The sequence below is a fragment of the Sceloporus occidentalis genome, unplaced genomic scaffold (assembly GCF_023333645.1).
Source record: "Sceloporus occidentalis isolate IW3139 unplaced genomic scaffold, rSceOcc1.0.p SCAF_1, whole genome shotgun sequence".
Lineage (NCBI taxonomy): Eukaryota > Metazoa > Chordata > Lepidosauria > Squamata > Phrynosomatidae > Sceloporus > Sceloporus occidentalis.
This window is the reverse complement of record NW_028316981.1, coordinates 135,400,609-135,419,787: the sequence shown is the minus strand read 5'-3', so window position 1 is coordinate 135,419,787 and position 19,179 is coordinate 135,400,609. Positions and strand designations below refer to the sequence as shown.

At 41.2% G+C, this 19,179-nt stretch overlaps 1 protein-coding gene across 4 annotated transcripts in view; it reads right to left on the bottom strand.

The window, feature by feature from the left end:
- Positions 1–19,179, bottom strand: part of ABCC3 (ATP binding cassette subfamily C member 3) — a 105,855-nt gene that overhangs the window by 18,377 nt on the left and 68,299 nt on the right. For 3 of the 4 annotated variants that reach the window (XM_089537258.1, XM_089537278.1, XM_089537287.1), the window contains 11 exons: positions 18,668–18,794; positions 18,391–18,567; positions 15,202–15,369; positions 14,317–14,500; positions 12,277–12,382; positions 11,270–11,420; positions 8,749–8,956; positions 7,513–7,823; positions 4,321–4,520; positions 4,089–4,215; positions 2,171–2,272 (listed from right to left, as the gene is read on the bottom strand). In XM_089537258.1, coding sequence (XP_089393384.1) covers positions 2,171–2,272; positions 4,089–4,215; positions 4,321–4,520; positions 7,513–7,823; positions 8,749–8,956; positions 11,270–11,420; positions 12,277–12,382; positions 14,317–14,500; positions 15,202–15,369; positions 18,391–18,567; positions 18,668–18,794 — 1,861 coding nt within the window. The remainder of the gene's footprint in view (positions 1–2,170; positions 2,273–4,088; positions 4,216–4,320; positions 4,521–7,512; positions 7,824–8,748; positions 8,957–11,269; positions 11,421–12,276; positions 12,383–14,316; positions 14,501–15,201; positions 15,370–18,390; positions 18,568–18,667; positions 18,795–19,179) is intronic. The other variant, XM_089537267.1, reaches the window with a different exon arrangement.

The following is a 19,179-nucleotide window of genomic DNA, read 5'->3' as shown; positions in this document are numbered from 1 at the left end:
TCGCAGTGGATGCGCCATCGGCGTTTGAAGCTCAACATGTCCAAGACGGAGCTTCTTGTCTTTCCCCCTAAGCCCACCCTTCAACACTCCTTTTCTGTCTCTGTGGACAACATTTCTATTCAACCAGTCCAGCAAGCCTGCAGTCTTGGTTTTATCTTTGACTCTTCTCTGTCGTGTATCCCTCAGATCCAGACCACAGCCAAGGCTTGTAGATTCTTTTTGTACAATATTGCCAAAATCCGACCGTATCTCTCCTCCTCTACTGCCAAGATCCTGGTCCATGCCCTAGTGATCTCCCGACTTGATTATTGTAATGTCCTCCTGGCTGGGCTTCCTCTTTCTCACCTCTGTCCTTTAATCTCTGTTCAGTATTCAGTTGCACGCATTATCACTTCCACCCACGGCTCTGACCACATCTCTCCTGTGTTGGCATCCCTTCACTGGCTCCCCCTCCCTTTCCGCATTCAGTATAAGCTCCTGCTGTCGACATTTAAAGCCCTCCATGGACTGGCCCCTCTTTACTTATCAGACCTTCTTTCTCCTCACCTTCCCACCAGGGCCCTCCGTTCTGGTAGTCAAGGTCTGCTGTCTCAGCCCAGGATTTCCTCTGCCCCATCCCGGATTCGTCCCTTTTCACTTGCTGCCCCTCACTCCTGGAACCTTCTTCCCCCACAAGCAAGAGCCATCACTTCTTTAACTAGCTTTAAAACGGAGTTGAAAACCATCCTGTTCAGAGAAGCCTTCCCAGACATTGCATAATTGTCGCTTACCATCTGATGTTCTTTTAGTGCCTGTTTATCAAACCATTTCCTGTATTGCTATGTATTGTATTTGTATTATCCTACTTGAGAGTATATATTTTCCCTGGATGAAGATTAACCTTCCATTTTGAAGCCAAGCCCTCCCTCCAGTCCATCTGCCTTGGTCCAGGCCTTGGAGGTAGAAAGGAACTGCTGGACCTCTTACCCTTTCCCTCCACCACTCCCTTCTCCTTCTGTGTCATGTCTTTTTAGATTGTAAGCCCGAGGGCAGGGAACCGTCTAACTAAAAAGATTGCATGTACAGCGCTGTGTAAATTTACAGCGCTTCATAAATAAAGGTTAATAATAATAATAATAATAATAATAATTGCATTTATAGCTAAGTTTGCTCTTTCTATAGATGAGCCACAATTTTCATTCTATCCAAGCAGCAATGTAAATCTTAAAAACTTGCACACTGCCTGAAGTCCAAAACACACTGCAGAAATAATCCAGGTTGAGACTGCTTTAACTGCTCTGGAAAATGTAGTTTATTGTGGCATCAGAGCTCTCTGGCAGAGAAGGATTAATGTCTCACATAACTACAGTTCCCAGAATTCCCCAGCATTGAGCCAGGACAATTAAAGTGGTCTCAAACTGGATTATTTCTGCAGTTTGTTTTGAACCTTACTCAGGAAAACCTTTGCCATGATCCTGGTTGTCAATGTAGGCTCAACAGCAGAGGTGGTGACAGTGCAGCTAAGGATAAAATAGCTGTGGGTGCTGTAACAATGGCTCAGTGGATTGTAGGTGTGGGGAGGAGAGTAGTGAAAAACATTTCACTCAGGAGAGACAACTGTCCTGATTAAGATCTGGCAAGCCAGCATTCTCTGCCACCCCTGCTGTTTGCTATGCACCATTCCAAAAAAATGTCTAATGTAAGTGCAAAGGACAATTTGCAAAATGTAAGGCACCAATATGGTTTAGATCATTGTTGCAGCTGCTTCATAACTTTTGCTTGGCAAGAATGTTGCAACAGATAATTTAAAGAGAATGATCAAGTTAATATTGGATCCATAATGTAGGTCTGTAGGTCAACTGTTCTTCCTTTGAGTGGACTTTCAAACTTTTAAATTGGAATACACAATTTGTTTAATCACCAATGCTCTAATTTGAGACATCCTGTTAATTCACGACAGACATGAGATAGGAGTCAATTTTAAAAAATGAACAGACATCAATAGACAGGCACAACACTCTGTGTCTGTACACATATGTTTACACACACTCATATACATCTTGTCAGTATAAGAATTATACATTTGCGTGGCAAGCCAATTTAGAGAGAAACACATTTAGTCTGCACACATGAAGACTAAAGCCCTTGATGGGGCATTTCCTGGAAGAACAGTTTCATCTTAGGGACTGACCTCAGTTTCAGTTTCTGAGTATTCTTTCACTCTTTCTACAGCCACAATGTTGCTTTCCAGGTCAGAGGTCATCCGCACCATCCAATTCAGAGACATTGTCACCTAAGGAAAAAAGAAAAACAAGAAGGGGGAAAAAAAAGACTATGATAACTGTATATGTATTTCTTATTTGGAGAAGTTAGACCTTAAATATTTAGATATATAACCACCAAAAAGAAAGCCAGAAATCATTGTTTTTCTCTTTCTTGGGGTTTTTAGTTGTTTTGTAGTTTCTTTTTTAAATTTCTTATTTCTTTCTCTCTTTTTGTTTTAACATATAAGTGCATTTGTAGCTTTTAATGTATTTGTGTGTGTATGTATGTGCACACACGCACACACACAGAGCTACAAATGCATGTGAAATGAAGGCTAAACCAGAAAGGAAAAGGCCTTGGCCTCTAAATCTTGTAGCTGCCCCTTGCTTACAACTGCAGCACTTCAATATGCTTAAAAATCCTGAATCTAATCATACTGCAAATCTGTATAAGGAAATGAGAATTCAAACATCCAGTAAACCACAGAATCTTCAGGATTGTACCTCATGAATTTTTCTATGGGCTGATTATATAGTATAAAGGGTATTACTATTTCTTATATTACATTTAATATAAACGCAGAGTGGTAGGATTCATTGTTTTGCCAATTTTAATGCAGGGCCCCATTGTTACTGAAGATAACATTCAATCAGTGTGCCTCTCTCTTCTACCAAATCAGCATTCATAGCTTTTAAAGCTAGGAGGCGTAACTCAAATCTTTCCATCTGATAGAAGGCATAGTATAAGCCTACGTGTTTCAGAAGCAATTTCACCATCAAAGATGGCAATTTCTGGCTGAGCTACAGCAATGCACCATTTGAACTGAAACTTCATCATCTTTTGCTTCAAGAAATCAAAATTATACCAAACTCTTGCTATGATCGTAAAGAAAATGTGATCAAATACAGAAGAGATTATCCAAACTGATAGTTACAATAATATACTGCTCTTAAATAAACTTCAGCTATTGGAAGAACAATGTAAGATCCTAAGTGTAAAAATGTACAATTGAGCATTGAAGTTAGAATCATCCAAACCATTGTATTCCCCATCATAATGTATGGATGTGAGAGCTGGACAGTGAAGAAAGTAGACAGAAAGAAAATAAACTTATTTGTGATATGATGCTGGAGAAGAGTGATGAAGATACTGTGGATGGACAAAATAACAAACAAATGGCGTAGAACAGATCAAGCCTAAATTCTTCCTGGAAACCAAGATAACAAAATTGAGGCTGTCATACTTTGGCCATATCATGAGGAGGCATGATTCACTGGAAAACACAATAATGCTAGGAAAGGTAGAAGGTAGAAGAAAGGGAGGAAGACCACACACCAGATGGCTAGACTCAATCAGAGAGATCACAGGCCTTAATTTTCTAAGAGCAGCAGTGGTGGTGGTGACAGTAGAGGTCCCTTGCCACCACATGCCCATTTCAGGTGAAAGCAAGGAGGGAGGGAGGATGCATTAGGTGAAGTCCCATTGACCCCAATGGTGATGCCGCGATGTGACCATTGAGGACAATGGGATTTGAGCATCCATGGATTTTGGTATCTACCAGGGGATCCAAAATGGATACCTAGGGCCCACTGTACAACAATGAATAGAACAATTTAAGCAGACATTGTCTTGAAAAGAGTTCCCTTTTTGTTCTCTTTTGTTCTTTTATCTTTTACTTATTTTTACTGAATTCATTCAACCAGATTGCTCTCTTCCCCATTCCCACAACAAAAATGCTGTAGCAATAAGCAGTTAAAGCCAGAGATACCTAATGAAAAGGTCACAGCATAATTAGTCTTCTCTTCTACTTATGTGAACAGTTTTCCAAAATACACTTCACATACCTGCAATGCATAAGATACAGAAAGTCCAACCAGGCCAGCACTCAGCTTGCTTTTACTTAACACAGCAAAAAGAGCTGCAAAAAATACAACACAGTTGCCTACAAATTCAACTCTGATCCCCAGCCATCTGTTAATAGAGAAAAACAGAGATGTTAGAATAGAACCCAGTGTAAGAAAATGCTGTTTATTTAATACAAAAGTTAAAACTACATTTAATAAAATATTTCTTTACCTGTTGGATACAATTCCAGGATAATAGCTTTTCTGATTATCATTCACCTTTGTGTCACTGATAGAAACAAAAGACTTCTCTCTTCTGTAAGCTCGGATGACACTTGATCCAGTTACTGTTTCCGAAAAATGAGAATATATGGGGGATCTGCTCACAGATTCCAGCCGCTTTAATTGGCGAGATGTAGCTACATAAAACCGCTGCCATCAATCAATTCAACAGCATAAAGATTAACAAAACAAAACAAAACAAAACAGAAACAAACAAAAACATTTTAGCTATTTGACCTGAACCAGCAACACATGATCCTACTGAAATTTAACTTAGGCTGCATCTGAACTGCAGAAACAATGCAGTTTGGCACCACTTTAATTGCCATGGCTCAATGCTGTGGAATCCTGGGATTTGTAGTTTGTTGTGGCATCAGAGCTCTCTGACAGAGAAAGCTAAATAGCTCCGAAAACTGCAAATCCAGAATTTCATAGCACTGAGCCATGGCAGTTAAAGCGGCGTCAAACTGCATTATTTTTGCAGTGCAGATGCTGCCATAGTCTCAGAGTGAGAGATACCTAGGAAAGAAAGAACAAGATCCTCTTTCAACACTGGCAGTTTCTAAAGCTGTCAGTGTATTTAGGTAGATGGCCATGGAGATAAAAGTTGCTCCTTCTTCCTTAGCAACTCTCCAGAGGGAGTCATATGGCTCCCTGGTGAAGCTCCACTTCCAACACGTAATTGACTATAGGGGTGCTTCCAGGCCCACCCTCACAGCCAGTAGGTGGCTGGAACTGCATTAGGGAGCCATCTGGATATTGTGGCACAGCTGGAGCAGAGACACTGTGCAAGTGGGCACTGATTATGGCTTTGTGCAACACTTGATACTTAATGTAGTGTAACCAGGATTATAATCAGACAAACCATCAACAGGATTCTTGCAAAAGACTGTACATAATTCCAGGTTATATTCCAACCAAATCTCTCTCTGTGGGACATCAGAACCATGGTAAAACCTTCCCTGGGTTGTATTATTTTAGCTTGCAGAGGAATCTACTTTATAGAAGAGTGTTCAAATATGTACACCTCCATTTGTAGCTTGAAGTTGTATCTTTTTGAAAAATATACTACCACTCAAGAGTAATGACAGTACAAACTGGCTCCTACACTGCCATTCTGCCATCCTTGCTCTTCATCACTTTCTTGCAACGGCTCTCTGGACTAAGTTTTTAATAGGAAAATGTAGACTGTTTCTCATGGCCATGGAATGACTGAACAAAGGACCATATCATGACAGAAGGGGAGCCTTGTTAAGAGGATAGCAAAGAGGGCAACAGCAACAATGGGCTAGATACTCCACTAAGCCACACTCCTTGGTGGAGGATGGGTAGAGAGTATCAGGAAATCTTTATTGAACTTCTTCCATTAGGTCTTCCCTACTGCCAAAGGAATATGACATCACTTCCTGTTTTGGAAGCTGCCCTCTCTCTTCCTCCCCCCTTCTGTTAGGAAATGAGAGCTCTCAGGAAGCATGAAAAGATATATTTTTTCTATGCAATATGTGAGAAGGAAAAATGAAATTCAACAAAGCACCCAACCTTTAGTGTGGAAGCACCTCTAATGTTTCATAAAGTTTGGCTGAATGCATCTATCAATTCAGTAAATATATTAAACTGAGCTGGAAACATGCTTGTCTTGATTTAAGTAATGCTTTTAAAATGGGTTTTTAAATTACTGTTCTGTTTAATATAAGAGTAGACAGGCTCATTTAAATGTATTCAAAGGGTATAATGTGCCACTTCAATTGGTTTAATAATTGCTACAAATATTCACATGTTCCTGGCAGCCTTAGGAAAGTCCATATAAACTGTTTGCTCCCTGCAACATTTTCTCCAAAATTTCTATTCTCAAACTCGGAAAACCAGTGGCTGAGATTCAGAGTCCTTCCAAATGTGTAAATGACTGGCTCCATTCACCAAATTTTATGGAAGTCCAGATGTCATGACCTTACCTTTGTAAACCACCTCTGCAAGCTTTCCCATGGCTTCTTCTATTTGTTCTTATCAAAGAAAATCCATTATGAAAGACAGAATAAAATAGCTGCTCATGATCTTGACCTAGGGCTGGAACAGACTGGAAAAATATCCTGCTTCCCAGTGGCTTGGGGGCATGGCGTATGCATGATGCACTCCCCCAAGTTGGCAAAAAGCTGGTGTCATACCACCTGGCTGTTTACATGGCGGCTGTTTTACGGTGCTCCAGCAGTGCAGCATTTAGACATCGCATGCTGCAGGAGCACCACAAAGCTATGGTGGTAGCAGAAAAGCAGGCTTTTTGCTGCCTCAAAAAGGAGTGATTTTCTGCCGCTTCTTTCTGCGCCAGCAAACAGCTGAATTGGGGCCATGGCATGAAGTTGCTGCAGCCCTGTGGCAGCCCCAATCTGGCGTTTTTGGGTGATCTGTTGCACCCCTTAGTAACAACAAGAGCTCTCCATTTGGAAGCACCCTTTGATGAGCATACTAACTGCAACAGTGGCTACTTTTGGGACAGAACAGAACATGTTTGTGTGTACAGTATGTGTAAATCAGCTCTGGTGATTAATAGTGATTAAGACAAAGTTTGCAGAAGTTTGAATGTACTGGATTGCATGGGTTGTTTTATTATACAGTCTCCCTTATCCAAAATGCTTGAGATTAGAGGTGTTTTGGATTTGGACACCTTCATGGTTGTTGTTTTTTTAAAATTGTTGATTGTTTTTTCAAAGGTTGACAACTGGTTTTAGCTGTCTGCAATTTTTTTTTTAGTGATCTGTTGTTTTATTCTTGTTGTGCCCTAAAACATTTTCATGGTTTTTGGATTCTTTCTTGAGCCCTTATGACTGAAAGGTAGCCTGCAATTATTTTAATAAATAAAAATAGCAAAAAATGTACAGTGAATCATGTGGGGAACCCTCATATATTATCACAGTAACAGTATGATTGAGGATAAACTTAGTCTGCACAAAACATAACAGAGGACCTTCCAAGGAAAAGATCAACTTCTACACTCAGAAAAATTCACATTCAATGTTAATACATATACTAAGTTCTTGGAAATTCTGATTTTAAGAACTAATATTCAGAGACATATCACACTGTCTATGCAGCATTTGATAAAAGAACAGTTTAAGCAAGTTCAATGAAGCAAAGCCAATTCTGTTACCTGAGCAAAGAAATACAGGATTGCAAGAGGTATTATGACTACAGCAAAGAGCGGGGTGCTTGCCATAATGACAATCATTGTTGACAAGGAGGTAAAGAATGTTCCAAGGAACATCAAGATGGTTGGTGGTATCACTTCATCAATCACATAGATGTCCTTAGAGAAGCGGTTGATGATCCGGCCTGTTGGAGTTGTGTCATAGAACGACTGTGGGGTGTGGAGCTTGTTTGCCAGCAGTCCTGCATGGAGAGTGCGAGCTGCTCTAATGCCACCCATTGCCAAGGTAAAAGAGGAAATCAGCACAAGAAGCCCTGGATGTAAAAACAGAGAAATACACACAGTAACTTCAATTGTCAAGAACACCTTAAAAACCTTGTTGTTTAAGCAGCATCGTACAAGTGCCTATTTCTTATTCAGGATGCTAATATTCAATTACAGTGTAAAAAAATTACAGTGTAGTTATTGATGAAGTACTACTTATGGAGATGAATGAAGAACTAGTTGCGGAAAGAACCTTCACAGTTCATTAAGAAAAGGTTTGCACACACATGTGGTTCCCAAATACTGATGTCTTGAGGACTAATACTCTGAACTGTTTGTCTTTTGCAAACTACAGCCTTTCTTTATTCTTGCCACTGTTAATACAATGTAAATATATAGGAAAGGCCTCAGTTTACAAGTCAGGATTGTAACCTGCCATGATCTGATAAAATTTATATAGTGGAGAACCACTAACACTGCCAATCATTATTTGCAAATTCCATTGCAACTATCAGAATGCCTTTCACACTACACTACACACTACACTGTGATAACACTATGATTGCTATTGTTCCATACTATGGAATCTTGGGATTTGCAGTTCTCATCCAGAGAATTCTAATGAGGCCTGACCAAACTACAAACCCTAGAATTCTAACAAACTCCAGAAGCCCCGGTGATCACTACACCACAGGCTATCAAGGTTGCGAGTTCAATGCCAGCAAAAGGGCTCAAGCTTGACTCAGGCTTGCATCCTTCTGAGGTCACTAAAATGAGTACCCCAATTGTTGGGGGCAATTAGCTTACAGTTGTAAACCGCTTAGACACTGTTAGTTCAGTATGAAGCGGCATTTATTATTGTTATCTATTAAGAAAGATATATTTGATTTTGTACTTTTTTGTTGACCAGCACAAAACAGTAAAGTGGTCATGGTGGGCATAAGAAGGAGAAACAATAGCAAAGAGCACACTTACCTTGCAGAAGACCTAGGGCAGCATAGACTCCAACACGCCTGTGCACATTCTGCTGAGTACCATTTATCACAGGTTCATTGGTCCAGTCACTAAGCCAAACGTTGGCCCCAACTGAAGCAGCATTTTGACAGCAGTACAAGAAACATATAAATAAAGAAACTATGGGGCCAACTGCCTTCATGTATTGCCAGAAAACAGTAAATTTGACCTGCAGTTTGACATCAAACAAAGTAGTTTTCTTTAGATTACAAAACTGAAGCCTGGGTTTCACAGAAATACTAGTGATTTAACAGAGACAGAACTTGTCCAGTGACCTAGGGAATTTGAAATCACAGCTATGAATTCCTACAGGGACATATGCAGAAATATTTTAAGACAAGAAAGTAGGGTATAATGAAAAGATGCCCCAAATGGATGCACTACATGAAATACATACAGAACAACTCTAGAAATAGAAATTGCATATAGCCAGAGTGTAGACATATTTGCTCAGTTTAAGCCCAGAAGAGCGAGTGCATCCCAAAGTTTTTTTTAAAAATCATAGCATTTACATTTTTTCATTTGGGTTCCATGTCAAGAGCAATAAAAAAGCACCAATTAGAACTCCAGTGTACCCCTCTGTAACAGATGCATTTTAATGGCCCATTATTGACAGGCGTAAAGTACGTCATGGGGAAGTATTAGGGTTAGGCAAAGTGCGTGTCTTATGCACGCACCTAACCCTAGTACGTCCCCAGGACGTACAAAATGGTGGTGCCCGTTCCACACGGGGGCCACCATTACAACGTCATGAACGCGCCGCCTCCAAACGGGGTGGCGCAGACGTGACATCATCGCGCCACGCGAAGGCGCACAGAGCGCCCTTTCCGCAGCACGAGAAGGAGCTCTGAAACGGAGCCCCTTCTGCGATTTGCGTCGCTGGCGCAGCCTTTAGACGGCTGCACCAGCAACACAAGGGAGAAAGGGGCTGAGCGGCCCCTTTCTCCTCCTCCCCGCCGCCATCGGGTGTCCTTGGGGCATGAAGCCCCAAGGACACCCCTTTCCAGGCCGCAGGGAAGTGGCCTTTTGACGCTTCCCCGCGGCCTGGAAAGAGGCGGATCGGGGCCTTGGAGGCTGCCGCTCTGGAAGCTGAGGCCCCAATCCGGCGGGAAAAGCAGTGCCTACAGGCTGCCCCAAACGGGCGGTCTGTAAAGCGCCTATCTCACTCATATTGTGACAGTAGCAGTCATTCTTCCACCCACCCACAAGTTAACACCCCAGAATGCAACCCCATACCACTAAGAACAATGTGAGAAATCTAGGCTTCCTCTGAAGTTTGTGAGCACATCTTCATCCTCTGTATCACAACAATGAGCCCGAACAGACAGGCCAAAATAAAGCTGCTTCGGGTCACTTTGGATGTATGCTATTTAAATGCTGCATGAGTCCTAAGAGGCCAGAAGCCGTGCCAAAGCTATGCTCTAGTCCTAAGAACTAGAGCGCAGCTTTGGCACAGCTTCTGGCCTCTTAAGATATGTGTGTCATTAAACAGCATACCTCCAAAGTGACCCGAAGCAGCTTTATTTTGGCCTATCTGTTCAGGCTCAGTGTTTATAAGCAGATATGGTTAACTGAGGTGCTAGGCCCATCAAGCTCACCACATTTCCCATCCCCAACACTCAAGGAGACCCATCCAGAGAGGGTGATGATGGGCAGGACTGCACATTCCTAACTACTCCATCACATGATGCTTCTATGCTTTTTCTTTTTTTGCTTAGGGAAGAGGTGGACAATGTACAGTATACCAGATGTAGACTGTAACTCCCACCATCTCCCAATATAAACGATAGGTTAAGACAGATGGGAGATGCAGCCTAACAATGTCTGGAGATATGGACTTATGTAAGACCCTAAGTTAAGATGTGATGAAACCCTCACATCTTAATTTAGGGTCTTACATAAGTCCATATGGTCTAATTCCTTGTTCCGCTGCATTTCTTTCAGTCTCTTTGTTTTGTGCTATGGGAGGGAGCAACATGAACTGAGTTGCCAGTGGTCCTTGAATTAAAAGACCACTGTATTTTTAAAAGGAATAGTAATTTTACAAGCCAAATCATTTGTTCTGTCATCACACTTAGTATTTAATGAAATTTCGGAAGAATTAAAATAATTTTTCTTCTTGCAAAAGGGCAACATTTGAAAATCCCTTTCTAAGGTCGCATCCACATTGCAGAAATAATCCAGGATGAAACCATTTTAACTGGCATGGCTCAATATTATGGAATTCTGGGAACTATAATTTGTTGTGGCACCAGAACTCTGACAGAAAAGGCTTAGCATCTCATAAAACTACAAATTCCAGAATTCCACAGCACTGAGCCATTGCAATTAAAGTGGTGTCAACCTGGATTATTTCTGCAGTATAGATACAGCCTAAATTATCATATGGCTGTGGGACAGTTGATCATTTGTTTCTAATCTGTATGCCCTGTAACTAGTCAGAAAGTAACTTGGAAGAAGGAGTTTTGTAAGTCTTGCTTACCGTGCCTGTTTCAGTGGTTTCTGCCTGGATGAGCTTCTCAGGAGGACCTTTTTTGGGGACAGGAGGCTCAGGTGGCTTTTTATCACACACCCTTCTTTTTGTTGACATTTTGCTAGGACATTCTCCATCTGAAGATATTACACTGAGTTGTCTGCATTTTTTTAAAAGAAAGAACAAAAAGAACCATGAGCCTCAAGCAGAGGAACTACAGATCAAAACAATGAACAGGATTTCCATCAGGTCTTTATGGCTCAGGTCCAACCTAACTGGCAGACTGTATCTCCCTGTATGAGCCGGCCTAGGCTCTAAGATCCTCAGGAAAGGCCCTTCTCTCTGTCCCACCCCATCACAAGCTTGGTTGATGGGGACAAGAGAGAGAGCCTTTTCCATGGCTGCCCTTAGACTCTAGAACCCCTTTCCCAGGGAGACCAGAATGGCCCCCTCTTTGTTGTCCTTCCATTGGCAGGCTAAGACCTTCCTGTTCAGACAGGCATTTAAAACAGAAGGTTTTTAAAGATTGGGCTGGATGTTGTATTCTTTTAAAGTATTTTAAACACCTTTATCTTTTTAACTATACAGTCGGTCCTTCTTATACACAGATGTTTTTATACATGGATTCAAGCATCCACAATTTGAAAATGTTCCAAAAAAGTATAAATTTCAAATATCAAAACTTGATTTTCCATTTTTTATAAGGGACACCATTTTGCTATGTCATATTTAATGGGACTTGAGTATACACAGATTTTGTTATCCACAGGGGATCTTGGAACCAAACCCCAGCGTATAACAAGGGTCCACTGTATTTTATTTTTATACAATCTGTTTTAATATTGTAATAATTTAATTCTGTTTTAATGTAACATTTTCCTATGTTTTAATTTTGCTGTTTTTAATCTTGGAAGCCGCTCTGAGTCCCAATTTTGGGAAAAGAGCAGGATAGAAATAATAATAATAATAATAATAATAATAATAATAATAATAATGGCAGCAAGTTATTGGCTTACCTTAGGAACTGCTTACGAACTTCATTTGTCACTGGTTCACTGTCTGCCAGATCTGTGTGGTTGCTGAGTGTGTCCTCAGCAAGCAGGACCTCTTCATCCTCCACTACTGCAAAAGAACAGAAAATCTTTAATTCATTTGGACTACATTTAGAAAACCCATGCTAAATTTATCATTTTGAAAGCTCATGTTGAATCATTTACAGAGTTCATGCTGAGAATAAAAAAAACCAACAACAACCCGTGGCTCTTTGGGAATAATAAGAGGCTTCAGTGTGTCTGATTCTTTCCTCTTCCATTTGACAAGAAGGTTTGGGTGGCTTGGGGACCTGCTGTGCTTCAGTGGGTGGGCATAAACAGGGTCCCATTTATATACAGTAGGCCCAAATGATCACAAAGAGCCAAGATGACCTTATGAACTCTAGCTGGGGTACTTGCTATCATTTTTGAAAACCAACAGGAACAACTGAAATTACAGTGGCATTTGTTCTGACTGAGAACAGGAAGCAATTATAACTGACAAAATGTAAGGAGGAGAGAGAAAGAGAGGAATGAAGAGTTTTGCCACATGGAAAAATGAAAGCATGTTATTATTTTGGATCCTAATTGCAGAAATTTTCTAAGGCCTCATTCCCACTAACTCTTGAATCGGTTCCTGCACCAATTCTTGAAACCAGTTCAGCAAACAGTGTGGTTCCCACTATGTTTGCACCGGTTTCAAGAATTGGTGCAGGAGTGACAGCCACGGCTTCCCTGCCATGTCTCCCTCCGTTTTTCCTGGCCATACCAGTGGTTGAGGAGAGGCCAGAGTAGAAGGAGAGAGATAGGCTGGGAGGACGGAGGACTGAGGACAGAGGCATGGCCAGGAAAGCCGCTGCCAGTGGGAACTAAGGCAGATTTGAATTCAATTCGATTCTGCTTGGTTCCCATTTGGGATGAATTGATTTCATAGAATCATAGAGTTGGAAGAGACCACTAGGGCCATCCAGTGTAACCCCCTGCCATGCAGGAAATCCAAATCAAAGCATCCCTGACAGATGGCCATCCAGCCTCTGTTTAAAGACCTCCAAGGAAGGAGACTCTATCACCCTCCGAGGGAGTGCATTCCACTGTCGAACAGCCCTTACTGTCAGGAAGTTCCTCCTAATGTTCAGGTGGAATCTCTTTTCCTGTAGCTTGCATCCATTGTTCCGGGTCCTGTTCTCTGGAGCAGCAGAAAACAAGCTTGCTCCCTCTTCAACATGACATCCTTTCAAATATTTAAACAGGGCTATCATATCACCTCTTAACCTTCTTTTCTCCAGGCTAAACATCCCCAGCTCCCTAAGTCATTCCTCATAGGGCATGGTTTCCAGACCCTTCACCATTTTTGTCGCCCTCCTTTGGACACGCTCCAGTTTCTCAATGTCCTTTCTGAATTGTGGCACCCAGAACTGGACACAATATTCTAGGTGGGGCCTGACCAAAGCAGAATACAGTGGCACTATTACTTCTCTTGATCTAGACACTATACTTTTATTGATGCAGCCTAAAATTGCATTGGCCTTTTTAGCTGCCGCATCACACTGTTCACTCATGTTCCAAATAAATAAATCGATTCAGCCCCCAAAACACCCCATTTTACCAGCTTCTTTATGATGCGGGTTAAATGGGTAAAAACCATGCCCCCCCTTTTCCAAATCGCTTCAGGGATTCAAATTAAGTTGGAACCATTGTGGTTTACAATGGATCGAGATCCGGTTTAAAATGTAGTGGGAACCACCCCCATAGAAGTCAGTAATAGTGGTGGAACTGACAGGTCTGTGTTGCAAGCAGGTTTGGGCTCATCTCGTTTCAGTTTTATCTGAAACTTTTAAAATGAACAGAAATGTTCAATATTTCGTTATGATTCCCTCTCTGCCTGTTTATTGTCCACATATAAATTGGTGTTCATTTTTAAATAATAATAATAATACACAATTCCAAACTGCTCTTGACCTTTTAATCTGGCATGACAAATTAATAGACTGAAGACACCAAGTGACAAATGACAAACCTACTCACTTGTTGGCTCATCTTCTTCTACATCGTCATCAGGTGCATAATTGCGGAGGAACTCTGCAAAAGACCTGTTTTGTTGCAGAAGCTCTTGGTAGGACCCCATTTCTGAGATCATACCATCCACAACAACCACAATGTGATCCACTTGAGGTAAAAAGTTGATGCCATGAGTAACCAAAATGCGTGTCTGAAAGTGAACACAAGACAGATGCATCATCTCTACTTGTGGTTTTGCAGCTGATGAGAGAAAGCTAGTCTTCCAGTGCTTAGCTGTTTTATTTGCCCAGGATGTTTACTGATGTTCAATTAAAATATTATACAGGAAGCAGAGGGAGTTAGCCCTCTTAGCTTTTATGACAGACTGCTTAGCTATTTAGTTTGAGAACGTTATTGGGAGGAGAGCACAATTTGGCTAAAATTGGAGGAGGGCAGGGATGAGGCTTGTTCCCCTCTTCCCTCCCAACCCACAGTTCAGTACTGGGGGTGACAAGGGAAGGTGACTGTGGCTGAGAGGCAGACAGGAGCCATATCTACTGATGGTCCATATCAGTGTTGTTCTACAAGTACCAAATTAGAACTCTGCTGTTCTGAGCATGATTGAAAATGGGGGTGTAGATATTTTTAGGGGGAGGTGGTGGTAGAGAAGATGAACAAATTTTGTCGTCTGACTAATAGAACATCCACACTGAACACCTATTAAGACAAGAAGTACTTTGCTCACATATTTTTCTATGACTTTGCAAACTACAAAAGACAATCACTTTTTCAAAAAAAAAGTGTGGATTCTCTTTTTCAAAGAAAAACTGAGACTGTCACAATTTCATATGTTCCATCATGGTCTCTGTTGTGCAGCACACTGTCTGTAAATGTGCATTTCTGTGAACTCACTTTTCCTCTTAGTATTCCTTCCGGTCCAATAACTTTGTCAAAGATGTGTTTGGCCACATGGGAATCTACAGCTGAAAGAGGATCATCTAGCAAATAAACATCAGCATCACTGAAGACAGCACGGGCAAGGCTCACCCGTTGTCGCTGGCCACCTGAGAGATTAATGCCCTGTGTAACAGGAAAATAAAACATAACAGTTTAAATTTTTTAGATTAATTGATTAAAATGTTTATATTCTGCCATTTATCATGGGATCTCAGAGCAACATACAAATAAAACAATATAAACAATTTAAAACAATTCCAGATTTTTAAAAAAATATTAATTTAAACAGGGTAAAAATATGACAAATAAGTCAACATACTAAACTAGCTTAAAGGGCAACAACAATTTAAAACCAGACAACATACAGTGGGCCCTTGGTATCCACTGGGGTTTGGTTCCAGGACCCCCTGTGGATACCAAAATCTGTGGATGCTCAAGCCCCATTATATACATTGGTGTAGTAAAATGGTGTCCCTTATACAAAATGGTAGAATAATAGAATCACAGAGTTGGAAGAGACAATGAGAGACAATGTGTCCTGGGTCCTCCGTGTCAGATTTCCCTGCATCCTCCACCTGCTTCCTGTGAATGTATCCTGATTCTTCCTGGCAGATTTCCCTCCATGCCCCCTTGCTTCCTAAGAATGTATCCTGATTCCCCTTGTCAGATTTCCCTGCATCCTCCACTTGCTTCCTAAGAATGTATCCTGATTCTTCATGGCAGATTTCCCTCCATGCCCCCTTGCTTCCTAAGAATGTATCCTGGGTCCTCCGTGTCAGATTTCCCTACATCCCCCACCTGCTTCCTTCAAATGTATCTGGTGTCCCTTATTCTCCATGCTTGCTAAAGTACCACCTCCCTGAATCCAATCCATTCTCCTTCCCTTTGTAACAGTTGTCTTCTCTTAAACTACATCTGCACTGGGGAAATAATCCGGTTTGAATCCACTTTAACTGTCCTGGCTCAGTGCTATGGAATTCTGGGAGTTGGAGTTTGTTGTGGGGTCCTTGGCTCGAGGCTATGGAATTCTGGGAGTTGGAGTTTGTTGCTCCCTCCCCAGCCTCCGATGGCCTCCTCCATTGCTCCCATCTCTACCCCCAGCCTCCTGTTTCATTCCCTGTATCCGTGTCATCTACATCCAAATATGTTCTTGAAGGAGCACTGGAAGCAAATGGGGAAAATTGTAGCGCAGCATCATGGGAAATGTGGGACCTTGGAGTTTTGGGGGGGGGGTGTACCAGGACGGAATCAAAGTTGCATTCCACACCAGACCAATTTGGAGTGAAATTGAAGTGAGTTTAGAAGCAATTTTTGTGAATTCGCTTGTTACCGAATTCACAAAAATGAGGAGTCACTTCGGATTCACTGTGGATGTGCCTTGGAACGACCCCCAATAGAAAGCAATCACGTGTGATAATACATCACGTTATCACGTGAATTTGCATCGTTGGACCTGCAGTGGCTTTGGATCAGAGCTGCAAAAACCTCAGTGTGATAAACACCTATGTTAACAAGTAAAGGTTATTAATATCTCAATGAATCATGGATCACTTGATTTAGTGGAATATCCTGGTCATGTTCCTCTCCTTTTTAGATTAAGCATTCCACAAACTCCTGCACTGGTATAAAACAGGGGTGCAAGACTTCACATGAGCAATTAGTCAGTGATATCTAATTAACTGGATCCAGTGAGTGATAGCTGGGTTGCTGGGGACAAGATCAGGCTCAGCTGCATGTTCCTATGCAGATGTTTGTGGAACTTGGCCATTGTCTTATTGAAACACATTATCTTTTTTTTAATGTGATAATGAGGGGAATTTCAGAAGCTATTAATTTTCTTAAGAGCAAATATTCATGTGTCTCTTAGTGCCTTAAAATACACACACACACACACACACACACAAAAATTCATCTGTCTTCTTTCCTTCCTTTTCATTTTCCATTTCTTTTTATACTCTGTATTGAAGCCCATTATCTTTTTTTAAAAATGTGGTAATGAGGGGAATTTCAGTAGCTATTACTTTTCTTAAGAGCCAATATTCAGGTGTTCCTCACAGCCTGGAAAAAAAGTATTAAAAATTCACCTGTCCTTCTTTCTTTATCATTTTCCATTTCTTTTTCCTACTCTATATCCTGCCTTCATTGCACACTTTATTCATGCTTCCTTTCTACCCTTTTTCATTTTCATCTCAGCAGTCCTATCCCTTTTAAATTGGCATATTTTCCTTATACAGCTGCCATTCTCCCCCATTTTACTTTCACAAAATATTCTTTCTACAACTTTCTTTTCTTCTTTCTTTTACATGTCTTTAAACACAAAGCCCTTGTTTCCTCTTATTTATCTCATCTTCACTTCTCTACTCAAGAGTTTCTTTCCCCTTTGACTCTTTCCTAACATTAAGCCTTTTCAGCACTACTTTCCCCTTTTAAATCCCTACTTTTCCTTTGTTTCATGTAACAGTCCTCCCTGGACGCTGGACATAATGTCAGCTTGACCTTCTTACCGCCATGTTACAAAATCTTTTCTAATGTTGGGACTCGTGGCAGACATACAATGGTGGACATACAAGGGGCAGTGACATGAATAGTGTTTGTTAATATGTGCCGTGTGTAGCAATAAAGCATAACCAGCAACCACACCTTGATTTATGGGCTATCAAATTCACAGGTTTTATGTCTGAGGTAAACTTAAGCCCACACACTTCCCAATGAGAAAAGATCGCAGAGGAAGGAAGAAGGTGGAAACAGGATTCTTCTTCTCAATGCCTGGGTCTCCAACATTCTCTCTTTATAATGCAACTCCTAAAAAACCTCCCTGGCTTCTATCCTTTGCACTCAGTTTTGGCCTTTATATAACTTGTAATTTTTACTTCCCTGCTTCTGTTTCCTTACCGTGTGCCTGACAGTGATCATCACAGGAAAAGGGATTCCACCTCAACATCAGGGAGACCTTTCTGAGAGTAAGAGCTGTTTGATAGTGGAACACACCCCCTAAGAGTATGGTGGGATCTTCTTCTTTGGAGTTTTTTAAACAGAGGCTGGAGGGCCATCGGGGGTGCTTTGATTGTGTATTCCTGCATGGCAGGGGTTGGACTTGATGTCTCTTCCAACTCTATGATATACATTTGCTGCTGAAAGTCTTACCTTCTCACCTATCTCAGTCTGATCCCCCCCAGGCAGCATCTCCAGATCTTGCTTCAAGGCACATGCCTCTACAACCATTTGGTACTTCTGTTCATTATGAGGTTGACCAAACAATATATTATCCTTCAAGGTAGCATTCTGGATCCAGGCAAGCTGGGGAACGTAAGCAACTGAACCCTATAAGGAGTTACCAAAACACACACACAATACATCAAATCACACAGATGATCAAATGTTCAAAAATGAAGACATGTTCTCTCACATTACTTTGACTAACCTTCACAGCCACTTTCCCATGGAGCTTCTCCATTTCACCAAGAAGAGCTGACACCAGGGAAGACTTTCCACACCCAACGTGTCCAACAACTGCCACCAAAGAACCATTAGGGATCAACCAATTTATACTGTATGGGAGAGGGGGGAGAAAGAAAACCAGGATAGACTAATTTGCTTGATTAATGTAAAGATAATGAGCTAAATATAATCATTAGTCCAGCTAGAGAAGACCCACGGAATGAATGTTAATTCTTATGGAAGACCCATTGATTCAAAGGACCTACTCTAGCCAGGATCAACAATTGGATTTAACTCAGCAAAGTAAAACCAACAAAGACTTCTAGCATCTTCAAGGCTAACAAATATATTGCACTATAAGCTTTTGGGGGCTTAAAGTTGACTTCTTAAAGGTGCAACTAGATCACTGTTTTTGTTGCTACAATAAGACAAGGGGAAACCAGGGAAGAAAAAGGCATACTCCCAGCAAAGTCATGTGATTGCACTGAAGATTTT